Consider the following 26223-nt stretch of genomic DNA (forward strand, 5'->3'; position numbering starts at 1 on the left):
CCGACCTCTTGGCACGCCACGATGTGGTCCTCCGCCAGATGGATGGCCGAGTCCAGCGACTTGGGGCGGTGGCACTGGACCCACTCGGCCGTCTTTTTGGGAAGCCGAGCGATGAACTGCTCCAGCACCACCGGGTCGACGACATGCTCCACGTCGCTTCCCTCGGCTAGTAGCCACTTGCGGCAGGAGTCCCGGAGCTGTTGGGCCATCACGAAGGGCCAACCGGCCTCGCCCAAGTCCAGGGACCGGAAGCGCTGGCGATGTTGCTCTGGCGACCGGCCGACCCGCTGGATGATGGCCCTCTTCAGGTCGTTGAAGACCAGGAGGTTGGCCACCGGAAGTTGTTGGGTGGCCACCTGGGCCTCGCCGGAGAGCAGGGGAATGAGGCGCACCGGCCACTGCTCGCGGGGCCACCCGCAGGCCTCCGCCGATTTCTCGAACAGTTCCAGGAAGTCCTCCGGATCGTCCTGGGCCCCCATCTTGTGCAGTGGCAGGTGGAATGGGGCCGCGGGCGGCCCTGCGGCCTCGGCGCGAACCTCCCGATCAATCCAGCTCCAGGACCTCATGCTGGGCCTGAACGATGGCCTGAAATCGTCTCTCCTGATCAGTCCTCAGGTCCAGCAGGGCCTGGTGTTGTTCGCGGTGCAGGGCCGCGAGGGAAGCGATGACATCCGCAAGCCGCGTGGAGGACGGGCTTTGCATGGCGGCGGCGGCGGTCCTTCTTCCTTCCCGGGTTTCGGCACCAGTGTAGTAATTTCGTGTGGGCAAGGAAGAGGACAAAGGGGTCGGCTGGACTGCTGACGTATTTATTAAACAGAAAATAACTCAAACTTTGCAAACACCAAATGGTGACTTCTATTCTGACACGTTGTCACAGCACTTTCGATTTACTCCTTCCGGTTTCCGTTTCCGGCTTCGCGTCAGCAGTCAGTCTCTCTCTCACCTGCTTCCGTCTCCCCTGGCGTTTTATACTCTCTCCACGCCAATTACTGGAACAAGAAACAGGTGATGATAATTTCTGCCCAAACCACTCACTTACCACTCGTCTCCTGATTCTCTCTCCCGCTGCAGACTTCGCTAAACCACGCCCCCCCCGCCACATTGGGTTATATCAGTTACCCGATAAGGCAGTATATGGCCCCTCCTTTGAGGTGTTATAATTGTCAACGTTATGTACATACTGCGTTAGTGTGTAAGTCTAAAATGAGGTGTGCGTGTTGTGGAGGAGAGCATGAATTTGGGAAGTGTGGAGAGGGAGTTGGATTGAAGTGTTGCAACTGTGGAGGTAATCACAATGTGGCATATGGAGGTTGTGAGGTGAGGAAAAAGGCTGTGGAAGTTCAACAGGAAAAGTCAAAGAATAATGGGACATATGCTGAAGCTGTGAAAGCGGTAAATGATAGATATAGACAAAGTGGTACTGAGAGAGTGGAGTATGGGAAAATAAATGAAGGTACAGGAAGAATGGATGAAGGTAGAATACCAAAAGATGCAATGATAGTAACTAAGAGAAATTTTGTGCACTTTATGGTGGAAGTAATTAATTGTACAGCACAAACAGAAAGGAGAATCTAGAGATTTCTAGATATAAAGGGATTGAAAAGTGAAGACATAATGAAAAACCTTACAGAATCTCAGTCAAGTCAGGAATTAGGGGTAGGCTAGTATGTTAGCTCTATTACAATGGAATGCTAGAAGCCTGTATGCTAATGGACAAGAATTTAAATGGTATATAAACCAAATGAAAGATAAACACGATGTGATATGTATTCAAGAGTCATGGTTGAATCCTAGATTAGAATTTGTTTTAAAAGGATACATAAGTGTGAGAAGAGATCGGGAAGAAGGAAAAGGAGGAGGATGTGTCAGTTTTGTAAAAGAGGGAATACCATATAGAGTTTTGGAGAAAGGGGAAACGATGGAATATATAGTAGTAAAAATATGGGTTGGAAATAAGAATTATGTTATAATAAACTTTTATAATCCGTGTAAAAAAATAACACAAGAAAGTATGGGAGCAATAAAAGGATTAAGAAAAAAAAAGAGTAATATGGTGTGGGGATTTTAATGCCCATAATACTTTATGGGGAGGTTTATTGACAGATACAAATGGTATGGTCATTGAAGAGGTGATGGAAAAGGAGAATTTAGTTTGTATAAATGATGGAACAAAAACTCGGAGGGAATCAGCAATTGATCTTACTATTGTTTCTAATGAATTAGGGGGAATAATAAATTGGGAGGTATTAAATTGTACAGTGGGTAGTGATCATTTTCCAATATTAAGCACAATTGTAAATAATGAGATAAGGAAGATAAAGAAAGTAAATACAGGAAAGTGGAAATATGAGAAAGCAGATTGGGAAAAATTTGAAAGAATATGTGAGGAAGGATTGAAAAGGATCAAGATGATTGAAAGAATAATAATTGAAAGAATATATACAGAAATAATATCAGTAATACAGAATGCTGCTAGAGAATGCATTCCGAAAAAAAAGGAAAGAGGGAGGGGAAAATAGTTCCATGGTGGAATGAGGAGTGTGCAATAACAGTTAAGAGGAAAAGGAAAGCATTTAAAATTCTAAGGAAAACTCACAATTGGGAAAACATGATAATATATAAAAAGGCACAAGCAGAAACTAGAAGAACAATAAGGGAAGTGAAGAAAGAATATTGGAGAGCATATTGTGAAGAAATTGGGAAAAATACTCCAATTGGGGAAGTATGGAGTATGATTAAAAAGATGAGTGGCATTAGAAGAGAATATGAGTATCCTGTGTTAAGTAGTGGGGAAGAAATAGCAATAATTGATGAGGAGAATGCAGAAATATTTAGAAAAGAATTTTTAAAAAAATAAATAGTTCGTATAATTTGATGAAGGAATGTAAGGAAATGAGGGAGAAGTTATCAAAAGAACATCCATTAATTTTAGGGAAAAAAAGAGTAACAAATAGTATTCTAGATGTGCCTTTTTCATATTCAGAATTGAAGAGGGCATTAAAAAATACAAAAGTGTCAACTCCAGGACAGGATGGAATTAGTTATGTAATGTTAAAAAAGTTAAGTGAAGAATCTCTTAAAGTCATTCTAGAGTTTTACAACAGGATATGGGAAGAAGGGATGTTACCTAAGAATTGGAAAGAAGCTGTAATAATTCCTATTAGAAAACCAGGTAAAGATCCAAGTATTCCACTAAACTAAAGACCGATAGCGGTAACGGCACATTTAGGTAAAGTAATGGAAAAAATGATTACAGAACGTTTAATGTATCATATGGAGAAGAATAATTTTTTTTCCCCATATCAAAATGGTTTTAGACAGGGAAAAAGTACAATGGACTCAATTATTAATTTGGATTCAGATATAAGGAAAGCTTTGATAAATAAAGAAACTCTAGCAGTTTTCTTTGACGTAGAAAAAGCATATGATATGCTATGGAAGGAAGGTTTATTGATCAAATTAGATCAAATTGGAATAGACAGAAAATTATATAATTGGATTAAAGAGTTATTAATGGAAAGAAATATTAAAGTAAAGATTGGGGAATATATATCAAGGAAAGGAATAATTGAGAATGGAACTCCGCAGGGTAGTGTCATAAGTCATTTGTTGTTTATTATTATGATAAATGATGTATTTGCAACAATAGATAAGAATATAAATAAATCACTGTAGCAGATGATGGAGCGCTGTGGTTTAGAGGTAGAAATGTAGAATATATTGTTAATAAAATGCAAGCAGTGTTAAAAAGTGTTGAGAAATGGTCTTATAAATGGGGTTTTATATTTTCAGTGGAGAAAACTAAATATGTATTTTTTACAAATAAAAGGTCAAGTATTGATTTAAAGATGAAGTTATAATAAAGAAATAGAACAAGTTAAAGACATAAGATTTTTAGGTATGTGGTTTGATGCCAAAGCTACATGGAGTGTACATATAAACAAGATGGAGGGAAAGTGTAAGAAGATATTAAACGTAATGAGGTGTATTTCAGGACGAGAATGGGGGGCTGACAGAGTGGCATTAAAAACAATTTATTCAACAATGATAAGAGCAATATTAGATTATGGTTGTATTGCATACGGAACAGCAGCTAAGTCACAGTTAGGAAAGTTAGAGCGAATTCAATCTCAAGCGTTGAGAATATGTTGTGGAGCTTACCCTTCCTCTCCTGTTTCAGCATTACAGGTGGAGATGGGGGAGATGCCAATTCACTTAAGAAGGAAGCAATTGACACTGGCATACTGGGTTAATCTAAAAGGGCAGAAGGATAGTCATCCAACAAAAGTTATACTTGAAACGTGTTGGGAACATGGTGTAGCAGAAATGACTCGAACCAGACAAATTAAAGAGTCAATCAGGGCTGTGTCAGGAAGTCATAAAACATTCTGTGCCACAAGTCCCAAGCAAGATGAGCAACCAACTTGTTCACACCACAGCTTTCAACATTAACACCACTAGAACAATTATTTACAATTTCAATTCGAAGGAGAGAAATTTGGTGTCAAATTTGTTGTTCGTAATGGAAATGCAACGCTGGACATCACATGTAAACCCATGAGAGTTAAACACTTCCATTGACTTCCCCCCACCTAGCAGAACCAGACTGAAATTCTTAAGGGTGGGGGGGGGAGGGGGGGGGTTTGAACCTCTGGTCTCCACAGAAGTCTTTGTCAAGAGAATGCCAAAGAAACTGTTATTTGTACATATATATGGACCAGAATGAACTAAAAAAGACTTATAAATGAATCAGTCCATCGCTTCACTCTATGTTCATTTATGTGTAACCCACACATTTGACTATCATGTTATAATCACTTATTGTGTATGTCTTTTAATAACTATAGGGATAGCTTAAGGATACATAGTCATGTCTAGTATCTATGTAATCGAATCTGCTTGCTTGAAATAGTCCTGACAATCAAATATTTGTCAAATGTATCATATTCGTGTTATAGGAATCATGTCCAAAATTATACCCTGCAAGAGCGGGAAAATTCGGACCACATGCTTGGTAAGATAAACATATGATTTATGATACCCCGAGCCAAGACAATATCTGATTAGTCAAGACAACATTTGAGGTGTGGCCAACAGGCCAGTTTAAATACTCAGGACACCATAAAATCCTGCTTTTAGTCTCTAGCTATGCTTCTGCTATTAGTCATGTCTGCTTTTAGTCTCTAGCGTTTAGCTTCTATTAGTCATGTCTGCTTTTAGTTCTAGCCTTGCTTTTGCTACTAGTCATGCCAGCTTTTAGCTTTTAGCTTTGCTTCTTAGCTTTAGCTTTTAGCCATGCTGTTTGTCATCACTGTTCTTTGAGCGCAGTTCCGGCGTGCTTCAGCCTGCACGCCTGCTGCTACTTAGCCACGATGAGAAGGAACACCACCTAGTCTCGCCAAACTTTACTTCTTTTCTTTTCCTTTTGAGAGTTTCATGTTCTGAGTTAAGTTTTGTAATGTCGAGTTTCAACTTCAACCCGCACACAACTCTGTATTCAGCCATATATATATATATATATATATATATATATATATATATATATATATATATATATATATATATATATAAACTGCAATAAATCACAATAGAGTCAAGGTGAAGGGGAAGAGGATAATTTTTTTAAAGAAATAGAAAATTACCTCATCTGGAAGTTCAAATGGGCCTAAAAGGGCCTCCAAACTACCCAGAAAGATTTTGAAAGGCTTCAGTGTTTCTAAGTCTGCATGGGTGAAGAAAATAAAAGTCCCAAAATAAGTCACCTTACTTAGGCTTACAGGCACAAATGTAATCCAATCAACTATTACATGTAGCATACAAAACTACTTTAAAGTAGTGTTGGCAATTAGGCAAATTAGTTTTTTCCCCCCGATTTTTATCATCTTTGAATTAATTTACTAAAATTCACATTTATCGACTACCGACTTTTTTGCCGACTTCTGAATGTGTTGGTTTCACACGTTGTTTTGGTGATAACCATCAAAATACACAGTCTAACAGCACTCTGTTTCAAGTGCTTATCTGTGAGTTAGTGATGTCACACTAGGCTGAAATGGGCAACTAGAGCATATGGGCAAAAGTTTTAGACACATGTACTATGTTGAGGCAAGTCGGGGCCACATATTATACAATTTATAAATAGCCTAGTTGTGTTGAATGCCATGCCAATGATGTTTTATGTCACATCAGCACCAGCACTTCTCATTATTTCACAAATTTTTGGTAGGCTACAGCCTCATCATGGGCCTATTACATAAAAACAATCTTGCAAGTGCTCAGACCTTGTGTTGCCCATGTGTCTAATCGTTCTAAAAACACCAGCTAAAAAAAATACTGGAATGTGCTCTTCCTGGTCGGATGTATGCAAATTATATCATTATGTATGCAGATGATGCCAATGAGTAACATAGATTAGGAAAAATATAATTTTGAATAACTTAGTGTTTATTTGGCTTGGTTAAGTTTCCCTTTAAAGACAAAGACAAAAGACAAAAATTAAAAACATGTATTTCTGCTGAAGCATTAAATTGGATACTTATGAATACCTATAACTATGATACTTACATCCCTGAGGCAAAACTTAAATGGAGGAAAAGACACTGGCCTCAAACTAATTCTAAGCCAGGGCAGGGTAGCCTGGGATCAGTGCAGACCTGAGACCAGGAGAGATTCACCGTCCTGACCTCAGACCACTTCTGCCCTGAGACCAGGAGGGATTCACCGTTCTGCCCTTAGACCACTTCTGCCCTGAGACCAGAGAAGACAGCTGACTCCCTTTTGCCCAACTATGTTGCCCTGAGAACAGAAAAATATTACTTCTGTCCTGAGACCAGGAGAGATTCACCTGCCCTCAGACCACTTCTGCCCTGAGACCAGAAAAGACAGTTGACTCCCTTTTGTCCAACTATATTGCCCTGAGAAGAGAAAAATATGACTTCTGCCCTGAGACCAGGAGGGATTCCCTTGCTCTGGGACAAAATTGTGGGAAACAATAGTCTCTGCCCTGGGACCAGATGATACTAAACAGTCATGAAGAAAAGCCAAAATCTAGAAATATCTGTCTGCCCTGGGACCAGATGAGACTAAACAGTCATGAAGAAAAGCCAAATTTATAAATTTAACTAAATTTATAAATACAAATTTAAATTTAACATCGAGCATATAAAACAAAAAAAGCTCATTGGAAAAAATGAAATGTAATATTGTAGTAGTTAAAGGTTTATTTTTAGTTCAGATTAACATTTGAGGGCAGCAATTGTATTCACAATGTCAAAATAAAACCGGCGTAATGTTACTTGAAAGCATTATTGATCCGTTAATAACGGAGAAATGAGAATGTTTCTCACTAGATCTTGCAGCGATGTTATTACTTCTGTGGCGAATTCAAATGCTTTCTTTACTGGATCTCTTAGCGCTGTGTAGTGACAGTGTCGCATGATCACGATCGGCTCGCGCTGCACTGGTCCAAACTGATAAACGGTCCTTCAACCACACAATAACGAGCAGTTTCGTTCCACTTGCATTACGTTTGCCATTTGATGTTGGGCAATGTTGTGGCTGCGCCGGCATCTCTTACATTATGAGCGTGCTCATCTGAAAATAACGAAATTTTGGTCGGCAGGAAAAATGGTCCAATGAACCGTTCGGTTTTGCGTAGCCTACCGAAAACCGAACCGAAAGCCTCATACCGAACGGTTCAATACGAATACGCGTATCGTTACACCCCTAAAGGTGACGTTTTTCTAAATTTTATCTTGTTCTTCAACATTTTTGTGATAAGAACCGCTGGCAACAGCCACCATATCTATGACTGCAACATTTTAATGCAAGCTACAACACTAGCTTGCTTCTGAAACAGTTGACTAGCCTATCCTTAAGCTACAAGCTGCACAATTATACTATGATATACTATGATGAAAGCGGGGGGGGGGGGGGGGGGGTAACACATAGGTGCACATACAATGCTCCATTTTCGAGAATATTACGTTTTTGTTTTTAAAAAACTTACTTTGAAATGATAACCACCAGTTCCTCTTGCCTGCGCACCGCGGAGGGACTTTTTGACAGTTGAGATTGGAAATGGTGGCTCCGCCTCTGCAATTCTCTCCCCTCTTGTGATTGGTTGTCAGATTGAACCAATCACAAACGTTTCTGCCCTCAGGACAACTTTGAGTCATGAAAATTCCCACCTGCTGGAAGTGGCTTCACTGTCTGATGGCAGTTTAGAACGCGATGAGCGATCCAGTCATATATAAGTCAGTGTGTGTTACGCTATATTCCGTCAAACCACGCATTTTTGTCTGCAGCTCCCAAACAAACCACATGAGGGCAAAATTTTAACATGAAATGAATAACTGCTGCTGAATGCAGGAGGATTCACAATAAAACTAAATACAATTCTAACTCTGTTACACTGGTGTTAATTTCAGAAGCTCGTATAAGAGCAGGGTTGCCAACTTTCACGCATCTGGCGTGACACTCACGCTTTCAGCATCAATCTTACGCTGAAGTCCAAGCGTGAGTGTCATGCCAGATGCGTGAGAGCTGGCAACCCTGTAAGAGACTAGCTATATGCTTGTAAGCAATGCAAGTACAATCACAATCAACTTTGCAAGCTCATACTTTAATCTTACAATCATTATTAATTGTAATAAGCTCTGTATACCATCTACTGGCTACAGTTTCTTCAGCAGTAATCCCAGTTGTCATCATCATCTGTATAGCACCATGTATATTTGTAACCATAGTTTGCACAGGCGGTGATGCTGCGACACTTCTTCCCGTTTTTAGTCTCACTGTTCCACAGCGGAGGGCTGCAGTAGTCCCAGTCATCTTTAATATAACCAAGGCTAATCTTACACCAGTAGTAGTCATAGCCATATGTAGCACAGGGGTAATCATTCAAGCAAGTCTTTCCATTATATGTGATGAGTGAGTACCGGGGAGAGCATTCTATCGGCGTCTGGTCTGAGTAACACCTGTAGCCCTTGAGATCATCCTGGTAAAGGCAGGGAGAGGAGCAGCAGGGCTTGGTTTCACTTCCTGTGTTGCATTGACAGTTGTAATCAGATTCTGAGGGGCTTGAGCAGTGTGAGCCATCAGCTGCAATCATCTGCTTCTCTGGGACTAGCAGGCATTCAACAGCGTCTGACCATGCAGAAACCTCCCTTATTCTGAGCTCATCATGCACAAATTTTAGTGGTTTGGCATAAGTAATAAGACAAGCACTTCCAGTATAAATCTTCAGCATCTCTGCCAGAATGTAGTAAGTGCTCATGGTGTCAAAGGATATCCTTCCTGTATTCCCGTTAAACTTGAACTGTTTTAAAAATGTACTGTCACTGCTGAATTTTCTCTTCATCGCGGGACACATATTTTCTATGCCTAAAACCTGGTTCACTGGTATATTAATGAATTTCTGAAAAACGCTTTGAACCTCAAATAATCTAGTATTGTCACCAAAACAATCATCAGCAAAAATCTGAATTGACTGATTAGTCCCTGAGAGCTTACTGTAGAGTCCACTGAGTTCATCATTCAGGTCTGAGACTCTCATCAGGCGTATGTCAGGCTCTTCAGGGTGATTTCTCCCAATATAGCCAAAGGAAAAGGACTTTTTGTCATTAGAGAGGTGTTTATAACAGACGGCAGTCCAGATGTGTGAAGGCACCGTCACCCTTGGAGGATCATCAGAAGTTACCCTGTGTGGTATCCGTACATTGGGATCAGGTACTGTACCTGTGACAATGAAAGCTGTTGCTAAATTACGAGACCTGTTAAGTTTCTTTAATAAATAATCCCTTAGCTTGCCCTCCCAGTTCTTCCAGTGTTTTTGATTGAAACGCCGGATCATAGGTGCAGCATTGGTCAGTGTGAACGTCGCTTTTCGGCCGTCATCATATTGGAAGCTGTTGGGGTTCAGGTGTCCACGATCATATCCTGTGTAACTGTAGTCACTGCTGATGGCTTGATTTCCTTTAAAAAGGTTTTGAGTATATCGATTCTCAGGGACCATATAATGAATTGGTGATTGAGGATGAAAAATCTGCAGAAGAAATATTATTTTAGATGCTCATTTGATGTTGTATCACTTGTAAGAAAAGACTTTTGACACGTTTTTTCCTTCTTAGTTTCATAGGGTGAATTTTTCATATTGTTTGCTATGACAAAACAAAGTAATTTAATTACAAAATAGATGCAACTACAGGTCCTTCTCAAAAAATTAGCATATTGTGATAAAGTTCATTATTTTCCATAATGTAATGATAAAAAATAAACTTTCATATATTTTAGATTTATTGCACACCAACTGATATATTTTAGGTCTTTTATTGTTTAAAAACTGATGATTTTAGCATACAGCTCATGAAAACCCAAAATTCCTATCTCAAAAAATTACCATATCATGAAAAGGTTCTCTAAACGAGCTATTAACCTAATCATCCGAATCAACTAATTAACTATAAACACCTGCAAAAGATTCCGGAGGCTTTTAAAAACTCCCAGCCTGGTTCATTACTCAAAACCGCAATCATGGGTAAGACTGCTGACCAGAAGGCCATCATTGACACCCTCAAGCAAGAGGGTAAGACACAGAAAGAAATTTCTGAACGAACAGGCTGTTCCCAGAGTGCTGTATCAAGGCACCTCAGTGGGAAGTCTGTGGGAAGGAAAAAGTGTGGCAAAAAACGCTGCACAACGAGAAGAGGTGACCGGACCCTGAGCAAGATTGTGGAGAAGGACCAATTCCAGACCTTGGGGGACCTGCGGAAGCAGTGGACTGAGTCTGGAGTAGAAACATCCAGAGCCACCGTGCACAGGCGTGTGCAGGAAATGGGCTACAGGTGCCGCATTCCCCAGGTCAAGCCACTTTTGAACCTGAAACAGCAGCAGAAGCGCCTGACCTGGGCTACAGAGAAGCACCACTGGACTTTTGGACAAATTTTGCATGTCATTCGGAAATCAAGGTGCCAGCTAGAGTCTGGAGGAAGACTGGGGAGAAGGAAATGCCAAAATACCTGAAGTCCAGTGTCAAGTACCCACAGTCAGTGATGGTCTGGGGTGCCATGTCAGCTGCTGGTGTTGGTCCACTGTGTTTTATCAAGGGCAGGGTCAATGCAGCTAGCTATCAGGAGATTTTGGAGCACTTCATGCTTCCATCTGCTGAAAAGCTTTATGGAGACTAAGATTTCATTTTTTCAGCATGACCTGGTACCTGCTCACAGTGCCAAAAACCACTGGTAAATGGTTTACTGACCATGGTATTACTGTGCTCAATTGGCCTGCCAACTCTCCTGACCTGAACCCCATAGAGAATCTGTGGGATATTGTGAAGAGAAAGTTGAGAGACGCAAGACCCAACACTCTGGATGAGCTTAAGGCCGCTATCGAAGCATCCTGGGCCTCCATAACACCTCAGCAGTGCCACAGGCTGATTGCCTCCATGCCACGCCGCATTGAAGGAGTCATTTCTGCAAAAGGATTCCCGACCAAGTATTGAGTGCATAACTGAACATAATTATTTGAAGGTTGACTTTTTTTGTATTAAAAACACTTTTCTTTTATTGGTCGGATGAAATATGCTAATTTTTTGAGACAGGCATTTTGGGTTTTCATGAGCTGTATGCCAAAATCATCAGTATTAAAACAATAAAAGACCTGAAATATTTCAGTTGGTGTGCAATGAATCTAAAATATATGAAAGTTTAATTTTTATCATTACATTATGGAAAATAATTAACTTTATCACAATATGCTAATTTTTTGAGAAGGACCTGTATAATCAGTTACAGTTAATAAGAAAAAATATGTAATTTAATTAATACTTATACTTTCATACTTATGAAAATGTTAATGATTACAAAGGAGGTAGCGTCTGAATATTTACATACAAGTACAGTTTTAATTGATTTCTTTCCCAATTTGCACTAATTGCTCACGCAGAGCATTCGCACTGCATCAGCATTTTACAATTTCTTTTGAGAAAACTATCATATCATACAAACAGACACCAATTGTTTTAGGACACATGCTTATTTGATACCTTTCATTTCCTTTTTGATTGATGTGCATGCGTTATTTATTTATTAAATTAACAGTTTTTTTCCCAAGGCATTGTTAGATGCCAATGTTTCCTGACATAGGTAAGATTTGATTTCATAAACAGTATCATAGCTGTTAAACTATATCTTTTGATTTTAAATCTGTATTTAACCTCAGAATGATCTCAAGTAAAAGGCGGTATGTCTGATTTTGTGGTGACTGTGTTTTTAAATTATTATTTATTTATTATTAATTATTATCTTAATTCAAATGCTGAAGGATTCTGAAAGTCTGACAGTAATCAGCAAGGTTAAACCTGCCTGGTAAATGTCTGGAAAATTATTAACAGTTGAAAATATTCATTAGAAATTTAGAAAAGTAATCAAAAGTAATCAGTTACTTTAATAAAGAAATTGAAATAGTTGCACTACTTATTACATTTTAAATAGGGTAATCTGTGACCTATTACATTCCCAAATTAATCTTCCCAACTCTGAAAGTAGGTCACCTGTGGCTCGAGGTGCCAGATGTTTCTCCTTTCAGGTTCGATTAAGCATGCAGGGTCCAATGTGTAGGCGCTGTAGAGAGGGATCTTGTGATGAACCGAGTACAGAGTAGCATAATAAATGTTAGAGTACCAATAAGTATAATCATATTCTTCATTTTTCAGCATCTGACAGATTTTCTTGGCATCTGGATCCATTCCGCTTGGTTCTGTTTCTTTGTAGAAAAACCATAAACACTCAGCAAAGCTATCATCCACTTTTGCCTGAGCAGTGAATGCTCTCAGCACGATACAGGTGATCAGACCCAAAACAATCATGATGTGAAGCTGCTCCTGTGTTATAGAGCAGATGTAACGATTGTTGACCCCGATGTGGCCTTAACACATCCCACAAGACAGTCACAAATTTCAAATGGACGACGACAAGACTCTGGTTATCTGTTCTTTCTTTTATTCTCCGCAGCAATGATATTCGTGTCTGAGAAATACATAAAAATGTATTTATAAGACAGGGTGAAAACACTGCAGACATAAACCACTGAAGAAAAACATAAAATGAGGGTAACTGTGTGTTACGAGGCACGAGGCACAACGATAAGTACTCAACAAAGTATCCATCGGACATATACCAAATTCTAACTCACTGCACATGTGTTGATATAATCACTACAAACGTTTACATCTGAAAAACTTAAACACACTTTTATCACTTTTTTAAAACACCATAAACAGGAGAGAAGAGAAACACACTTACCCGTGTTACGGTTTAACTGGTTACCGTGTTATCTGGTGACCAACTTCCTGGTTTAGGTCTCCGCTGCAGGATGTGTCTTAAACCTAAAGCTTGATGTTGTGTGATGTGGTGAATCTATACAAAGTTCAGAATTGTCTAAGGTAGACAAAGATTTCATCAGTCTATTACACTGAAGATATTCGGATGTCATGCAGATCAACTGATAACAAGGAGTGGCTAAAAGTTATTTCATTTACAGGAAATGCTTGTCTGCTGCAGGGAAAATGAAAGTACTGAACTATTTATGTCAGCAGCTGTGGGTGCTGACAATCATGTTGCTTTTGCTTTCTGTTTCTCTTACAGTTTGCAATGAGAACTTTTCAAATAATAAAATGTCTCTCAAAATAATTTAATGAAATTATTAAACATATTTTTTAATGTACATTATAAAGTAGGACACAATACAGGTTAATATTAATAATGTGTGAAGACTTTATGAGCATGAAATACATATTTAACATCATATTATTTTTTATTCTGATTATCAAAGGCTATACTGTCATGATCAAAAGTATATGTATATGTAATGTATAACATATAACAGGTAAATAAGCTTCTCACTACAATAGGATAAGCCTCATTTAAAAACAGGGCTTGAAAACGAAAAGAAAATTCAATCGGTTCACTCCGAGCAGAATCTATATTTTAATGTTTCTGTTCCTGCGTTCCTCTGAATTATTACCGTTCCGAAACCGGTTCGGGTGGAAAAAATACCGGTTAATAACGTTATTTCAAAAATATATATATATATTATGTGTCTATAATTAGCCCAGTGCTTTAAGTGGGCCGGTACGCACTGGTACTCAGTACCGCCACTTCCAAATATAGCTCTTGAGCGTACCACCACCTCTCCGTGTGCCCAGAACGTGCTTTTAGCGTACCGGTACGTTCATTTGGACATCTGTTTTAATAGAGGTTTTATATGGAATCAGATTTGTGCCAAATAAAACGAACGCAACTTTTGCGAAAATGATCAAAAATTATACATTGATAAATGAGAAAAACACTCTGAAAATAAAAACAATAAACAAAATAGCAAAAAAGTAACAGCGTCTTCAAATAAACTGCATTCTTTGATGATTTCACTTTCAGCTTCACGTTTGCTGAACGAAGTTTTGAATGCGATGCCAGTGTTTTCGTTTTCGCTTTCCAAGTTTTTGTTTGCGCTTCTCAGATTTATGTTCGCCATTCTGACACAAACCTCTCGTGAGGGCGGGCTTAACAGCAGCTCACTCTGATTGGCTCGTGAGATTTTTATTGGCGGCTCATTGAACCGGAAGTAGTGTTTTAGTGGCGCGGGCACATGTGGGGAGATGTTATGGTAATAAGAGGATATTAAAGAAATTTAATGATAAAACACGGATATTTTCCACATCGGAAGAAGTATAGGCTTATTCGAGATGAGTAATCGGAAGGCTCACAGAGCGTCGTCAACATCCTCCTCGGCAGGACATTCGAGGCAGCCTGAGGTAAGTTTGTCGCAACTAATATAATAAATAGAAAAATCGAGATATAAGTGTTATTCCTGTGCAGAATGCAACAGTTGTTTTTTATTTAGATTTTTCGTTACTTATATGAACTCAACTGCGTTTCTCAAAAGCATCGCGAGCTAAGATTGTTACGTTAGAGACCATTGGTGCCAAAGTAAGTTAAGTTATAACGTTACTTGGGCATATTTTTTAGGTTTAAAATGGATATGTGAAACACAACGTTTCTTAATGATCTTTCTTTAATTGGAAATTGTCTTATTTTGTATTTACGTTAATGATAACGCTGTGTAATTAATCTGGTTAAGAAAACAATTCTATCTTTGTTTTTTCATACAAAAATAAATATCTAATCCTCTTTTTTTATATTACTTATCATGGCCAAAGATGTCACTTCTTCAGGTAGGCACTGAACCAATTCATGTTTTTCTGTGTATATAAAATACCAATAAATGTGCATATAATTTTTCATCTTTTATTTTTATTCATGATTATAGACTGGGTAGCTGGCATGGTTCTGAACTATTAATAAACAAACACTTTAATATATAATTCTTTCTTTTCCACTTTTTGCACTATCGTCATGAAGCTACTCCTTGTCATAGTAAGGATAGTATGATGTCCCCTTTCCCTTAAAGTAAAAGTGATCTCAGACTCATTTCAATGCTATGTGTAAATAGGGCCTATGTAACATGAGATTGGAACAATGTGAAGTAAAGTTCAGGATCATCATTCTTGACCTATTAATGTACTTGAATATAGTTACCTTGGGATTATGTAAGATCCTTTAGCAATTTATCAAACTAAACATAGTTCAGGCTTATCTTTTGTGAGATCAACGCAGTTAGTATTGTAAAACTACCTAATTGTTTCTTTTTCAGATGGTAGAGCAACTTTTTCAAGAGGAAACTATTGACAATGACACAGAGGATGATGGTGTTGTGGTTCCAGAGATCTACTGTCCTTTATCAGACCAAAAACTTACTGTCCTGCAAGGAATGATGAATCCTTTGACATCACCATTGAATGACCGGGCTCTATATCTACAGACACTTGATGTCATCCAAAGATTGTGCTCTATTTAACATTTGACTTGTGAAAGTCATACGGGTTAGAAAGAAGGCAGAAGTTGGTTCACAGCTGAATTCTTTCTTTGAAACAATCTCCCACCTGGAATCACAATGGAGGCAGCTCTGACTGCTGGGCTTCCCCTCTCATTGTGTTCAGATGTATCTTCGGGGTTGTTCAGGCCAACACTTCATATCTTGTGTCTTCTCACTGTGTCTGTCAGCCTGTGCTTTGCCTATCTGAAGAGTCAACGTAACTTAATGTTATGGACAAATGCAATGCAAGTTATATTTTTTTTTAAAGGCTTGTCTCTGAAGCAGGTGCTCGACGAGTCAGCCACTGCATCACCCGTGGGACCAAGAGTGCCTCCTCATCCCGAGTATCGCCATCTAGGGCAGTAAAATATACAATATGTATTTAAGACATTTAATTACATCATATAGTACAATAATCATTCAAGACATTTGAAAAGGTACAATTAGTTTATAACTAACTGCTACTTTACAGAAGTTTACAGATAAGGTTAACCTTAGAACAAACGGTATTAACAAAGCCGTTTCTTTACCTTTTTCCTCTCTCCATTTCCTGTACATTAAAGTACCTGTCAAAGATTGGAAACACTTAATGTTTTTGAAATAAGTCACTTACGCTCACCAAGGGTACATTTATTTAAAAGTACAGTAAAAACAAATATTGTGGCACATTTTAATTTCAAATACGTTTTCCATTTTAATCATGTAAAAAGATCTTTGCTAAAAAAAATACATGCAACATCCTTGAATATATAAGGTATCATCACCTTGGAATTATAAGGTTCTCGTTCACATTTTTGTCCAAATTTATTTATTCACATTTGTATTTTATGGTATACATAATCTTTGAAGCTCAATATCTCTAAGCTGATCAGAAAATTACAATTCCAAGGTTGCAAAATGTTGGGTTATAAAGAGCAATCAGGGTAACAGACTGAATCAAACTTCATAACATAATACAAATACAAAACATAAGTGCACTGCAGACATGTAAATAACAAACCTATCCGTGACAAACACTTACCAATCTAAATAAAGACCAACTGTTGCATTCTGCACAGGAATAACACTTATATCTCGATTTTTCTATTTATTATATTAGTTGCGACAAACTTACCTCAGGCTGCCTCGAATGTCCTGCCGAGGAGGATGTTGACGACGCTCTGTGAGCCTTCCGATTACTCATCTCGAATAAGCCTATATTTCTTCCGATGTGGAAAATATCCGTGTTTTATCATTAATTTTCTTTAATATCCCCCTATTACCATTACATCTCCCCACATGCGCCCGCGCCACTAAAACACTACTTCCGGTTCAATGAGCCGCCGATCAAAATCTCACGAGCCAATCAGAGTGAGCTGCTGTTAAGCCCGCCCTCACGAGAGGTTTGTGTCGGGTCTGTGTACGTTTTGATAGTTTGTTTTTTCTTTTGAAACACAAAACAAAATAACGAGAAACCACCTGTTTTTCGTTTGTCGTTTCAAACCAAAAACAAAGAAACGGTAAAAAAGAGCCGTTCTCCCGTTTTTTGGTTCTGAATCCAAAAACGAAAAATGACAAAACCAAAATCAAATAACGGTCCGATTTTGGTTTTTTGAAATTCCTTTTTCCATTTTTCACTTGAAGATCTACATTGAAATACCATAGACAGTAAAAGAAATGGACACAGCGACCCCATTGGAACTCAATTGAGACAAGTGAAGCCCATTTTTAGCGTTTTTTAGCACTTCCGTTTCTGACGCGCAGACTCAAACTAAGCTTGATGACGTCAGCAACCTGTCTGACAGATGTAAATCTTCTAGTAGCTGTGCGTGAAAACTGCCATCGTTAATCTTGCAGAGACGGCGAGCTTGAGCGGGGAGTTCTTTGGCGTGAGTGAGCAGGAGTAAGTATTCTGATTAATTATTTTGTATTGTATTTTAAAATGTAACGCCAGTACGCCATATTAAGTTAATTGCCTGCGAGCTTCTCCTCCTGTCTGTACGGTAATGCGACAGAGAGTCGAGTGGTTATGACGCAATCGTTAGCCTATTTTTACAAAAACTGTTTCTACGGGGCCATAATGTAACATAGAAGGTAATGGAGCCCTTTATACATTTTCGTGTATCTTTAGAAATAAATAATAGACAAACGGAGTCTTTAAACGCCTCAGATGTAAAGTTATTCGCTGTCAAAGTGATGCCACAATGAATGGGAGTCAATGGGAATGCTAACGCAAGTGAAGTTCTGCTACAAGATGGCGGCACGCGGCCGACTTCAACTTCCGGTCGACTTCCTTGCCACCTGTGAAATACAGACAGGTTGGCCACGTGACCCGGAAGTAATAGTAAATATAGCCTATCAAAATAAAAGCCAAGCTTTTAGAACGGTCATAATATGCAGCGCTAACGTTATACCAGAGTGACGTTAGAAGAAGAAAAATCAATTAATAAATAGCCTTATATAAACCTGGACCGGAATAAATATGTTAACAACAGTACTTTATTACTGCTATTTAATATCGTGCCTATCCAGACATCACCAGTCACGTTTAATGAGCATATTGTTTGGCTCAATACAGTTGGTAATAAAGGTTAACCTAAGAACTTATTGTGTGTGCAGAGTTGTTACTGTTAGCGCTATATTATATAATTAAATTTATATTTAATGTGGTTTCCACCGTAATGGACAGCGAACTGACAGCGATTCAACGTGAATTCCCACGTGACGTCATGCGTAGGCCTAATAACGTTACTAATAATGAGGGAGATTGGGATTCCGCCATCAAAATATCAGTCCCTATCTCGTCTTTGCCATTCGATTGACACCCTCGTAAAACTTGTGTTGGTCCTCAAATATAATTTTATCCTAACGCATCATATCTATTTTCAAAAAGCCCAAGGACACGCTGTTACCTCACTCACGTTATACAGTGTTAATAGAAATGTATTGAACAGGCTAGTTAACTAATAGTGATAGTAGTTTGTTTATAATACAATCAAAAACAACATATGTGAAGGTTCTCAGTCCTCCATGTAACGTTAATTATCCAACGAAGTTTAAAATCAAGGGCAGTTCAAAACGATTAGACGCCAGTAGGTGTCGCACTGTGTCTGCTTTTTGCGAGCTACTGTCATGGAGATATTGATTTATGTTCTGTAATTAAAACACTTCCCATTATTTTCATTACAACTGTGCTTTCACAAATCACGTTTCTTAGCACAGCTGCTTAAGGCATTAGCCTACTCAATAAAATGAGCTCTTTCTCCTCATGTTTGATTGTCTGATTTACGAGTTACTAGAAATTATGGTAGCAATTAATAAAATAAATGAAATGGGTTTAAGTAAAACTTTAATATGCTCAGATTCAAGTTCGGCCTTGATGTGCCTGGAAGCTCAGAAATCAGATACTAGACAAGATATTGTTTTGGAAATTCTACAGATATTCTTCATGATGCAACAGGAAAATAAGATAGTTCAGTTTCCCTTTCATAGGTCACTCCGATGCTGCGGTGACGTCACCACTATGGGAACATCTTCGGTGTGACGAATGTCTGAAGCCCTATACCATCCCGCCAATCCTATTGGCCAAATAGCGCTTGGCACCGCCCCACGCATGCGTACGCATCGTATACCTGGGTGCCGCGCGCCATTTCGCTCAGATTTCATGACTGAAGAAGAAGAATGCAATCAAGGTACGGCACGGCCAGGACCGCAGCATCTCGTTCCCTATTCAGGGAACCATGGTTACACACGTAACCGAGATGTTCCCTTTCATAGGTCACTTCGATGCTGCGGTGACTTCACCACTATGGGAACGCTATACCATAACGCCTGACGTACCTGTTAGCTGGGATCCAAGGAAGCATCTGCTCAAGCGGAGAGTGCTCGGTGAGGACCAACCGGATGCGTACGCATCATATACCTGGGTGCCGCGCGCCATTTCGCTCAGATTTCATTTCCTTCAGAAAGCGAATCATCTATGCCCTAGAATTCATCTCGCGTTCTCCAGCGGTTTCTATGAGCAGTGTTAACTCCTCTTCGCGGACGCGATGAGTTTTCGGAAATGCAAGAAGCCGTGTACCAGGTACATCACGAAGGGAGACACTCATGACAGGTGCGTAGTATGTCTCGGTTTACATCACGCACAGGCGGCGCTTAGCGGCCTTTCCTCTTGTCCCCATTGTGATGGCTTGCGGCTCAGAGTACTGCGCTCGAGGGTGAAAGTATTTTCTGATATCGCCCCGTGTCTAACCCCCGCCATGTCACTTCTGCGACTGCCGAGGCTGGAACATTCTCCACATCGTTCGCTCTCCCCTACCTTGGTGCAGAGTAAAAGTTTTATTGAGCCTGTCATTTTTTCTAACGAGGATTCACAGCCCACACCGGAGGCATTTAGTACCATCTCCTTCGGTTGTGGACGCTATGAGGACTACGTTTTATCCTCGGGGTCTGAAGACTTCGCGGCCGACACTAGCCCTCCCCCTCCTAGCGGACAGGAGAGGCGTGTTTCCCCCTCCTACAGCGAGTTGTTGGACGTGGTTTCTCGTGCGGTGGGTAAATTGGGGCTGGATTGGGAGGTTGAGAAGGCCGAGGCCCAACCTTCCTCTAAGCTGGACGACCATTTTTTAACCAGTCGCACACCTGCACAGCCCCGGAGGCTTTTACCTTTTTTCCCGGACCTCCACCAAGAGGTTTCGAGGTCCTGGAAACAGCCGTTCTCAGCTCGGATTACTAACGCTGCGGCTGCGGATTTCGCCACCATCTCTGACATGGCGAACCATGGCTATGCAGCAGTGCCTCCGGTGGAAGAGACTCTCGCCGAACACCTCGCGCCTAATTCGGCCGCGACATGGAAGTCTCGCCCCCTTCTTCCCTCTAAGGCGTGTCGAGTCACGTCTAGCCTAGTTGGGAAATCCTACATGGCCGCTGGCCAGGCGGCTGCTTCGCTCCACTCTATGGCGGTCCTCTAGGCCTACCAAGCGGAGCTATTAAAGGAACTAGACGAAGGGGAGGGTATCACACCCGAGGCAGTAAAGGAACTACGGCGAGCAACGGATTTGGCGCTACGTGCTACCAAGCATACCGCTCGAGCAGTGGGCCATTCCATGGCCGGTTTGATTAAGGTTGAGCGCCACCTCTGGCTTAATCTCACCAACATTAAGGAAAAGGACAAATCTTTCCTCATGGATGCCCCTGTTTCCAAGGACGGTTTGTTCGGAGAGGCTGTCACTTCAGTGGTGGAAAATTTCAGGGCAGCGAAACAGCAATCAGCCGCTTTCCGACAGGCGCCGACAGGCGCCCACGGGTTCTTGCTCGACCTCGCTCGACCAGCGAGTTGCCTCTCGGGAAGAGCCTTCACCTATGGCACCCCTCGCAAGGACTGGGGCCCTAAGGTTTTTCCATCGGCTCGCCAACATCAGCACAAGAGGTTAAACCTGAGTTCGATGGCTAATGCCTCTCGTTCTCGGGCACCGAATAGCAGCTCCTGATCTTTTCGCTGCTTGCCAGGGACTGTGCCCTCCGCCAGAGAGCGCTCTTGGACCGCTTTCGCGCATCCAACACTCTCATTGAAGTCCCCATGCTCAAACTCTAACTGTCTCGCCGCAAACAGCGCCTCGAGCAGCATTGGATCGAGCTGTAACGCCAAACACTCCCTCAGACATTCTGTGCAATACTGCTTTCAGAATTCAAGGGGCGATTCAAGGGTCCCGCACAGACGACCCATTTTTCGCTAGCGGCAGAGCCCGATGTTCAATCTGTTGGTCTAATTCCTGCCGTGGACATGTTTCAGGATTATACACAACGAGACGCAACGGATTTTATGCATACACTTTTTTTGTGCATGAAAGCCAAGAGCTTTTCGGGCCCGGACATTTTAACGTGTATGACACCATTGCAGGAAACTGAAATTTTGAGACCGCTAATATTGTTTCGGGCCGTGTGGGAACGCTTGCCCGGCATTTCTCAATGGGTGTTACGCACAATTTGTCACGGATACACCATTCAGTTTCGAAGAGGCCCGCCTCCTTTCCGCGGAATTCTTTCCACGGTGGTGAAACCGATGGAAATAGCGGTGCTGCGACAGGAGATGTCAACTCTGCTGAGCAAAGGGGCTATAGAAGAAGTACACCCCTCTCAGATGGAGTCAGGGTTTTACAGCTGTTTTTTTGTGGTACCAAAAAAAGACGGCAGGTTGCGGCCCATTCTGGATTTACGCCGTCTGAATCTTGCACTCAGGCTGAGCAAATTCAAGATGGTCTAAGTCTATTTTGTCTCAAATTCAACCAAACGACTGGTTTGTCACGATCGATCTGAAGGATGCATACTTTCATATTCAGATCATCAAGAGACACAGGAAGTTCCTCAGATTTGCTTTAGAGGGCAAAGCGTATCAGTACCGCGTTCTTCCCCTTGGCTTAGCTCTGGCTCCTCGCACTTTCTCAAAATGCATGGATGCAGCTCTGGCCCCGTTGTGGCTCCAGGGTGTTCGTGTTTTAAACTACTTGGATGATTGGCTGGTGTTAGCGCAATCGCAGACTCAAGCACACTCTCATCGGGATCTTGTGCTGAATCATTTAAGCAGCCTGGGCTTACGCACAAATTTCCAGAAAAGTGTTTTAATCCCCTCTCAAAGGATAACCTTTCTGGGAATAGACTTGGACTCTCGCGCGATGACAGCAAAGCTTTCTCTCCCGCGCGCTCAGTCGATTGCGTCATGCGTGCGGCGCTTCAAAGCGGGTCGCACAGTGACAATGAGATTGTGCCTCAGACTTTTAGGTCTAATGGCAGCGGCATTTCCCGTAATTCGTCTGGGATTACTTCACATGCGCCCTTTTCAGTGGTGGACGAAAAGATGAAATATTTCACCCCGTTGTCTTCCGGATGCGTCTTTGACCGGCTGGGGAGCTGTTTGTCAAGGGCGCCCAGCCCACGGAGTGTGGACAGCGGCGCAACGCAATTGGCACATAAACAGGTTGGAATTACTGGCGGTTTTTCTGGCTCTCCAGTATTTCTCGAACCTGCTGATCGGTCGTCATGTGCTGCTCAGGTCAGACAACACGGCAGTTGTGTCATACCTGAATCATCAAGGAGGATTGCGCTCTTGCCCCCTGTGCAGGCCGGCGAGGCATGTTCTTCTTTGGTCTCAGAACAAATTTCTGTCGATCCGAGCTGTTCATGTCCCCGGACGATTGAACTTCGGAGCGGATTTGCTATCTATACAGACTCTGGAGCAAGGGGAATGGAGATTCACCCAAACGGTGAATCTCTTATGGCAGATTTTCGGAGAAGCGAGAGTGGATTTATGTGCGTCGAACATGTCTACGCATTGCCCGCTATGGTTCTCCCTATGCCCTCCATCGCCCCTGGGCTTGGATGCGTTAGCTCACAGCTGGCCCAGGACCAGCTTGTATGCTTTTCCCCCTATTCGTTTGATCCCAGCGGTATTATGCAGAGTACGGCTGGACAAAGTGAAACAGCTGCTGCTGGTGGCTCCGCGGTGGCACACACAGCCGTGGTTTGCGGACCTGATCAATCTGTTAGCGGGCTCTCCATGGGAGATTCCCCTCAGACAGGATTTATTATCGCAAGCACAGGGACTGATTTGGCACCCGAGGCCAGATCTGTGGAAACTGTGGGCGTGGCCTCTGAGCAGAGTGAGTTATTATGTCCCGGTCTTTCTGTTGATACTACCGAGACTATACTGAATTCCCGAGCAGCTTCTGGAGGCTTTATCCCCTGCTGAGGCGGGGTCTGGAGATCTAAGTCTTTGCCCTTTGAGAGCTTTGAGAGCTTTAAAGACTTATGTGAATCGTACTGCCCCATGGCGTGAGTCTGACCAGCTGTTTGTCTGTTTTGGACATAAGAATAAAGGCCATGCGGTTACAAAACAGCGCATGTCACATTGGCTGGTGGAAGCAATATCTTTAGCCTATGAGGCGCGCGGGCTCGCTTCGCCCTTAGGAGTTAAAGCTCATTCCACGAGAGCAGTGGCTTCTTCTCGAGCTTTTCTCAGTGGATCTTCCTTGGATGATATCTGTGCTGCGGCAGGTTGGTCCTCTACGAGCACTTTTATCAAGTCTTACAGTCTGGATGTGAGGATGGCTCCTGGCTCCCGGGTTCTCTCCGCTTGAGCAGATGCTTCCTTGGATCCCAGCTATCAGGTACGTCAGGCGTTATGGTATAGCGTTCCCATAGTGGTGACGTCACCGCAGCATCAAAGTGACCTATGAAAAGGAACATCTCGGTTACGTATGTAACCATGGTTCCCTGAATAGGGAACGAGATGCTGCGGTCCTGGCCGTGCCGTACCTTGATAGCATTCTTCTTCTTCAGTCATGAAATCTGAGCGAAATGGCGCGCGGCACCCAGGTATACAATGCGTACGCATGCGTGGGGCGGTGCCAAGCGCTATTTGGCCTATTATTCACTGCAGCATCTCGTTCCCTATTCAGGGAACCATGGTTACATATGCTGCGTTTCCACCACAGGAACTTTACCCAGGAGCTAGGGACTTTGGCCTGGTACTCGGTGTGTTTCCACCGCAGGAACCAGGAACTAAATAAAGTTCCGGGTAAAAAAATGCCCCTCAGAAAGTCCCTGCTGGCAAGGTGGTACTTTTTCAAAGTTCCTGAGCTTTCGGGGGCGGGACTTGGGCGCTAAACATGCTGATTGGTTGAGTTCACGCAGCATTGGTTAAATTCAACCACCATTTATTCGGATCAACATTTTCAAAATATTACTGTTATTGTGTCATGAAATGTATATTTCGTTTTATTGTAAATATACAGAGGAAAATTGCAGTAGCCAAAGCGAGCTGACTGAAGTTATGAAATAGAGTTGTGACGTTCGCGAACGAACCGATTCTTTTGAACGGCTCATAAACATGAACGATGGGAGCCGAGTCGCGGCTGGAGGGGAGCCGTTCTTTCTGTCGTTCTTTTATCCTATGCGTGTTTCACACAGATGCACACAAATGAGCTCCTCCGCGAGACAGAACAGTTGTAGGGGGAGGGGCGCACCCAGCGCAGGCCAACCCTTTATAGCGTGATGATATTAGTTATTAGTTGTGCACGCATCCTTCACGTCCTTCACATCCTGCGTGCCTCTGTCATTGGGTAGGAGCGTTGAAAAAAAAGCTGTTTTGCACAGACATTTATTGCAGCCCACTTTGTTATTGTTCATTGACTTGAAGAGGCTGATGTTTGCAAAGTTTACAGTAGTAATTGTATGTAGACATTTCCATTTTATTTATTCTAACTTTAAATATTTTTTGTTTTCTATCAAAATGTTCTTGTGTGATAACAATGTTCTTGTGTGGAAGTGTTTGTAGTAAAAGCTGTTTTGCACATAAATTCATTGCAGCCGGCTTTCTTTTTGATGTTTATTCGTGAGTAGGTATTGTATGAATAACATAAGTCAACGTAGCTTTACACACACACACACACACACACTTTGTACTAAAGGTAAATCCAAAATAGTGATGTCACTGTCTAAGCAGAGGGATTTGTGCAACCCTATGGAATATAGTCCACACATGACAAATGAGGTAATAATCAATATTTCAGAATAATTCAAACTCAGATATTGGTGTGTGATATCTGAGTTTTAATTATTTGACTACAAATCTCACCTCATCATTCTTCCCAGTGATTATTTCCAGGATAAACTGAGATGGCTCCAAAAAACTGACTAAATATTTAAAAGAGCCAAAAGAAACGGATCGCGAAGATCCGGATCCCCTCAAAGAGCCATAAATCCCATCACTATTATGAAGTACGCTGCTTATTGCAGATTTACCGGATTTGCGTCGTCGCGGACATCACACTCCCGAGTCGAATGAGCAAAGTCTGAACTACCGAGGATGCACGTCCAAAATCAGCGTACTTTGTATTGAGAAACACGCGCAGACCTATGTCACCAGTCTATTTACCTACTCTTGCCGGTACTTTACACTGTGGTGAAAACGCAGAAAGCAACAGGTCTGGGGGGAAAAAAGTTCCTGGGAAATAAAGTTCCTGGTACAAATGTTCCTGGTACTTTCGGTGGAAACGTGGCAATACGTAACCGAGATTTTTTATGGGTTCCGGCACATACTGGAGTAGCAGGAAATGAAGCAGCAGACAAGTTAGCAAAACAGGCTATGGCAAAAGAAACTATAGATATGGAAATTAAATATAGCAAATTAGAAATCAAATCAATAATTAAAAGGGAGATAAATAATAATTGGCAAATGTACTGGGACAATGAGGAAAAGGGTAGACATTTACATTCAATACAACCAGTGGTAGGTAGAGGAAGGAAGTCAAGTGAAAG

The 26223-nt window shown here is 41.5% G+C and overlaps 1 protein-coding gene and 1 long non-coding RNA gene across 2 annotated transcripts; both read right to left on the reverse strand.

Annotated features, from left to right (window-relative positions):
* Positions 1–6565: 6565 nt before the first annotated feature.
* Positions 6566–8184, reverse strand: LOC132115123 (uncharacterized). The gene is made up of 3 exons (XR_009425414.1): positions 8009–8184; positions 6845–7593; positions 6566–6678 (listed from the first exon to the last, which is right to left on the reverse strand). It is a non-coding gene; the product is annotated as an uncharacterized LOC132115123 (long non-coding RNA).
* Positions 8185–8686: 502 nt separating this feature from the next.
* LOC132115124 (endonuclease domain-containing 1 protein-like) lies at positions 8687–12865 on the reverse strand. Its single transcript, XM_059523526.1, has 2 exons — positions 12551–12865; positions 8687–10045 (listed from the first exon to the last, which is right to left on the reverse strand). Exons 1-2 carry the CDS (start codon positions 12863–12865, stop codon positions 8687–8689), a joined length of 1674 nt encoding a protein of 557 aa, XP_059379509.1.
* Between the last annotated feature and the right edge of the window lie 13358 nt (positions 12866–26223).

Source organism: Carassius carassius, chromosome 34 (assembly GCF_963082965.1).
Source record: "Carassius carassius chromosome 34, fCarCar2.1, whole genome shotgun sequence".
NCBI classification, from domain to species: domain Eukaryota; kingdom Metazoa; phylum Chordata; class Actinopteri; order Cypriniformes; family Cyprinidae; genus Carassius; species Carassius carassius.

What these genes read in the sequence shown, in the direction of transcription:
- LOC132115124 (XM_059523526.1), bottom strand. Translation starts at nt 12,865, where the DNA reads ATGATTGTTTTGGGTCTGATCACCTGTATCGTGCTGAGAGCATTCACT. An exon ending in TCTGGCACCTCGAGCCACAG is followed by an intron (nt 10,046 to 12,550) that starts GTGACCTACTTT and finishes TTTCTTCTGCAG; the next exon opens with ATTTTTCATCCTCAATCACC.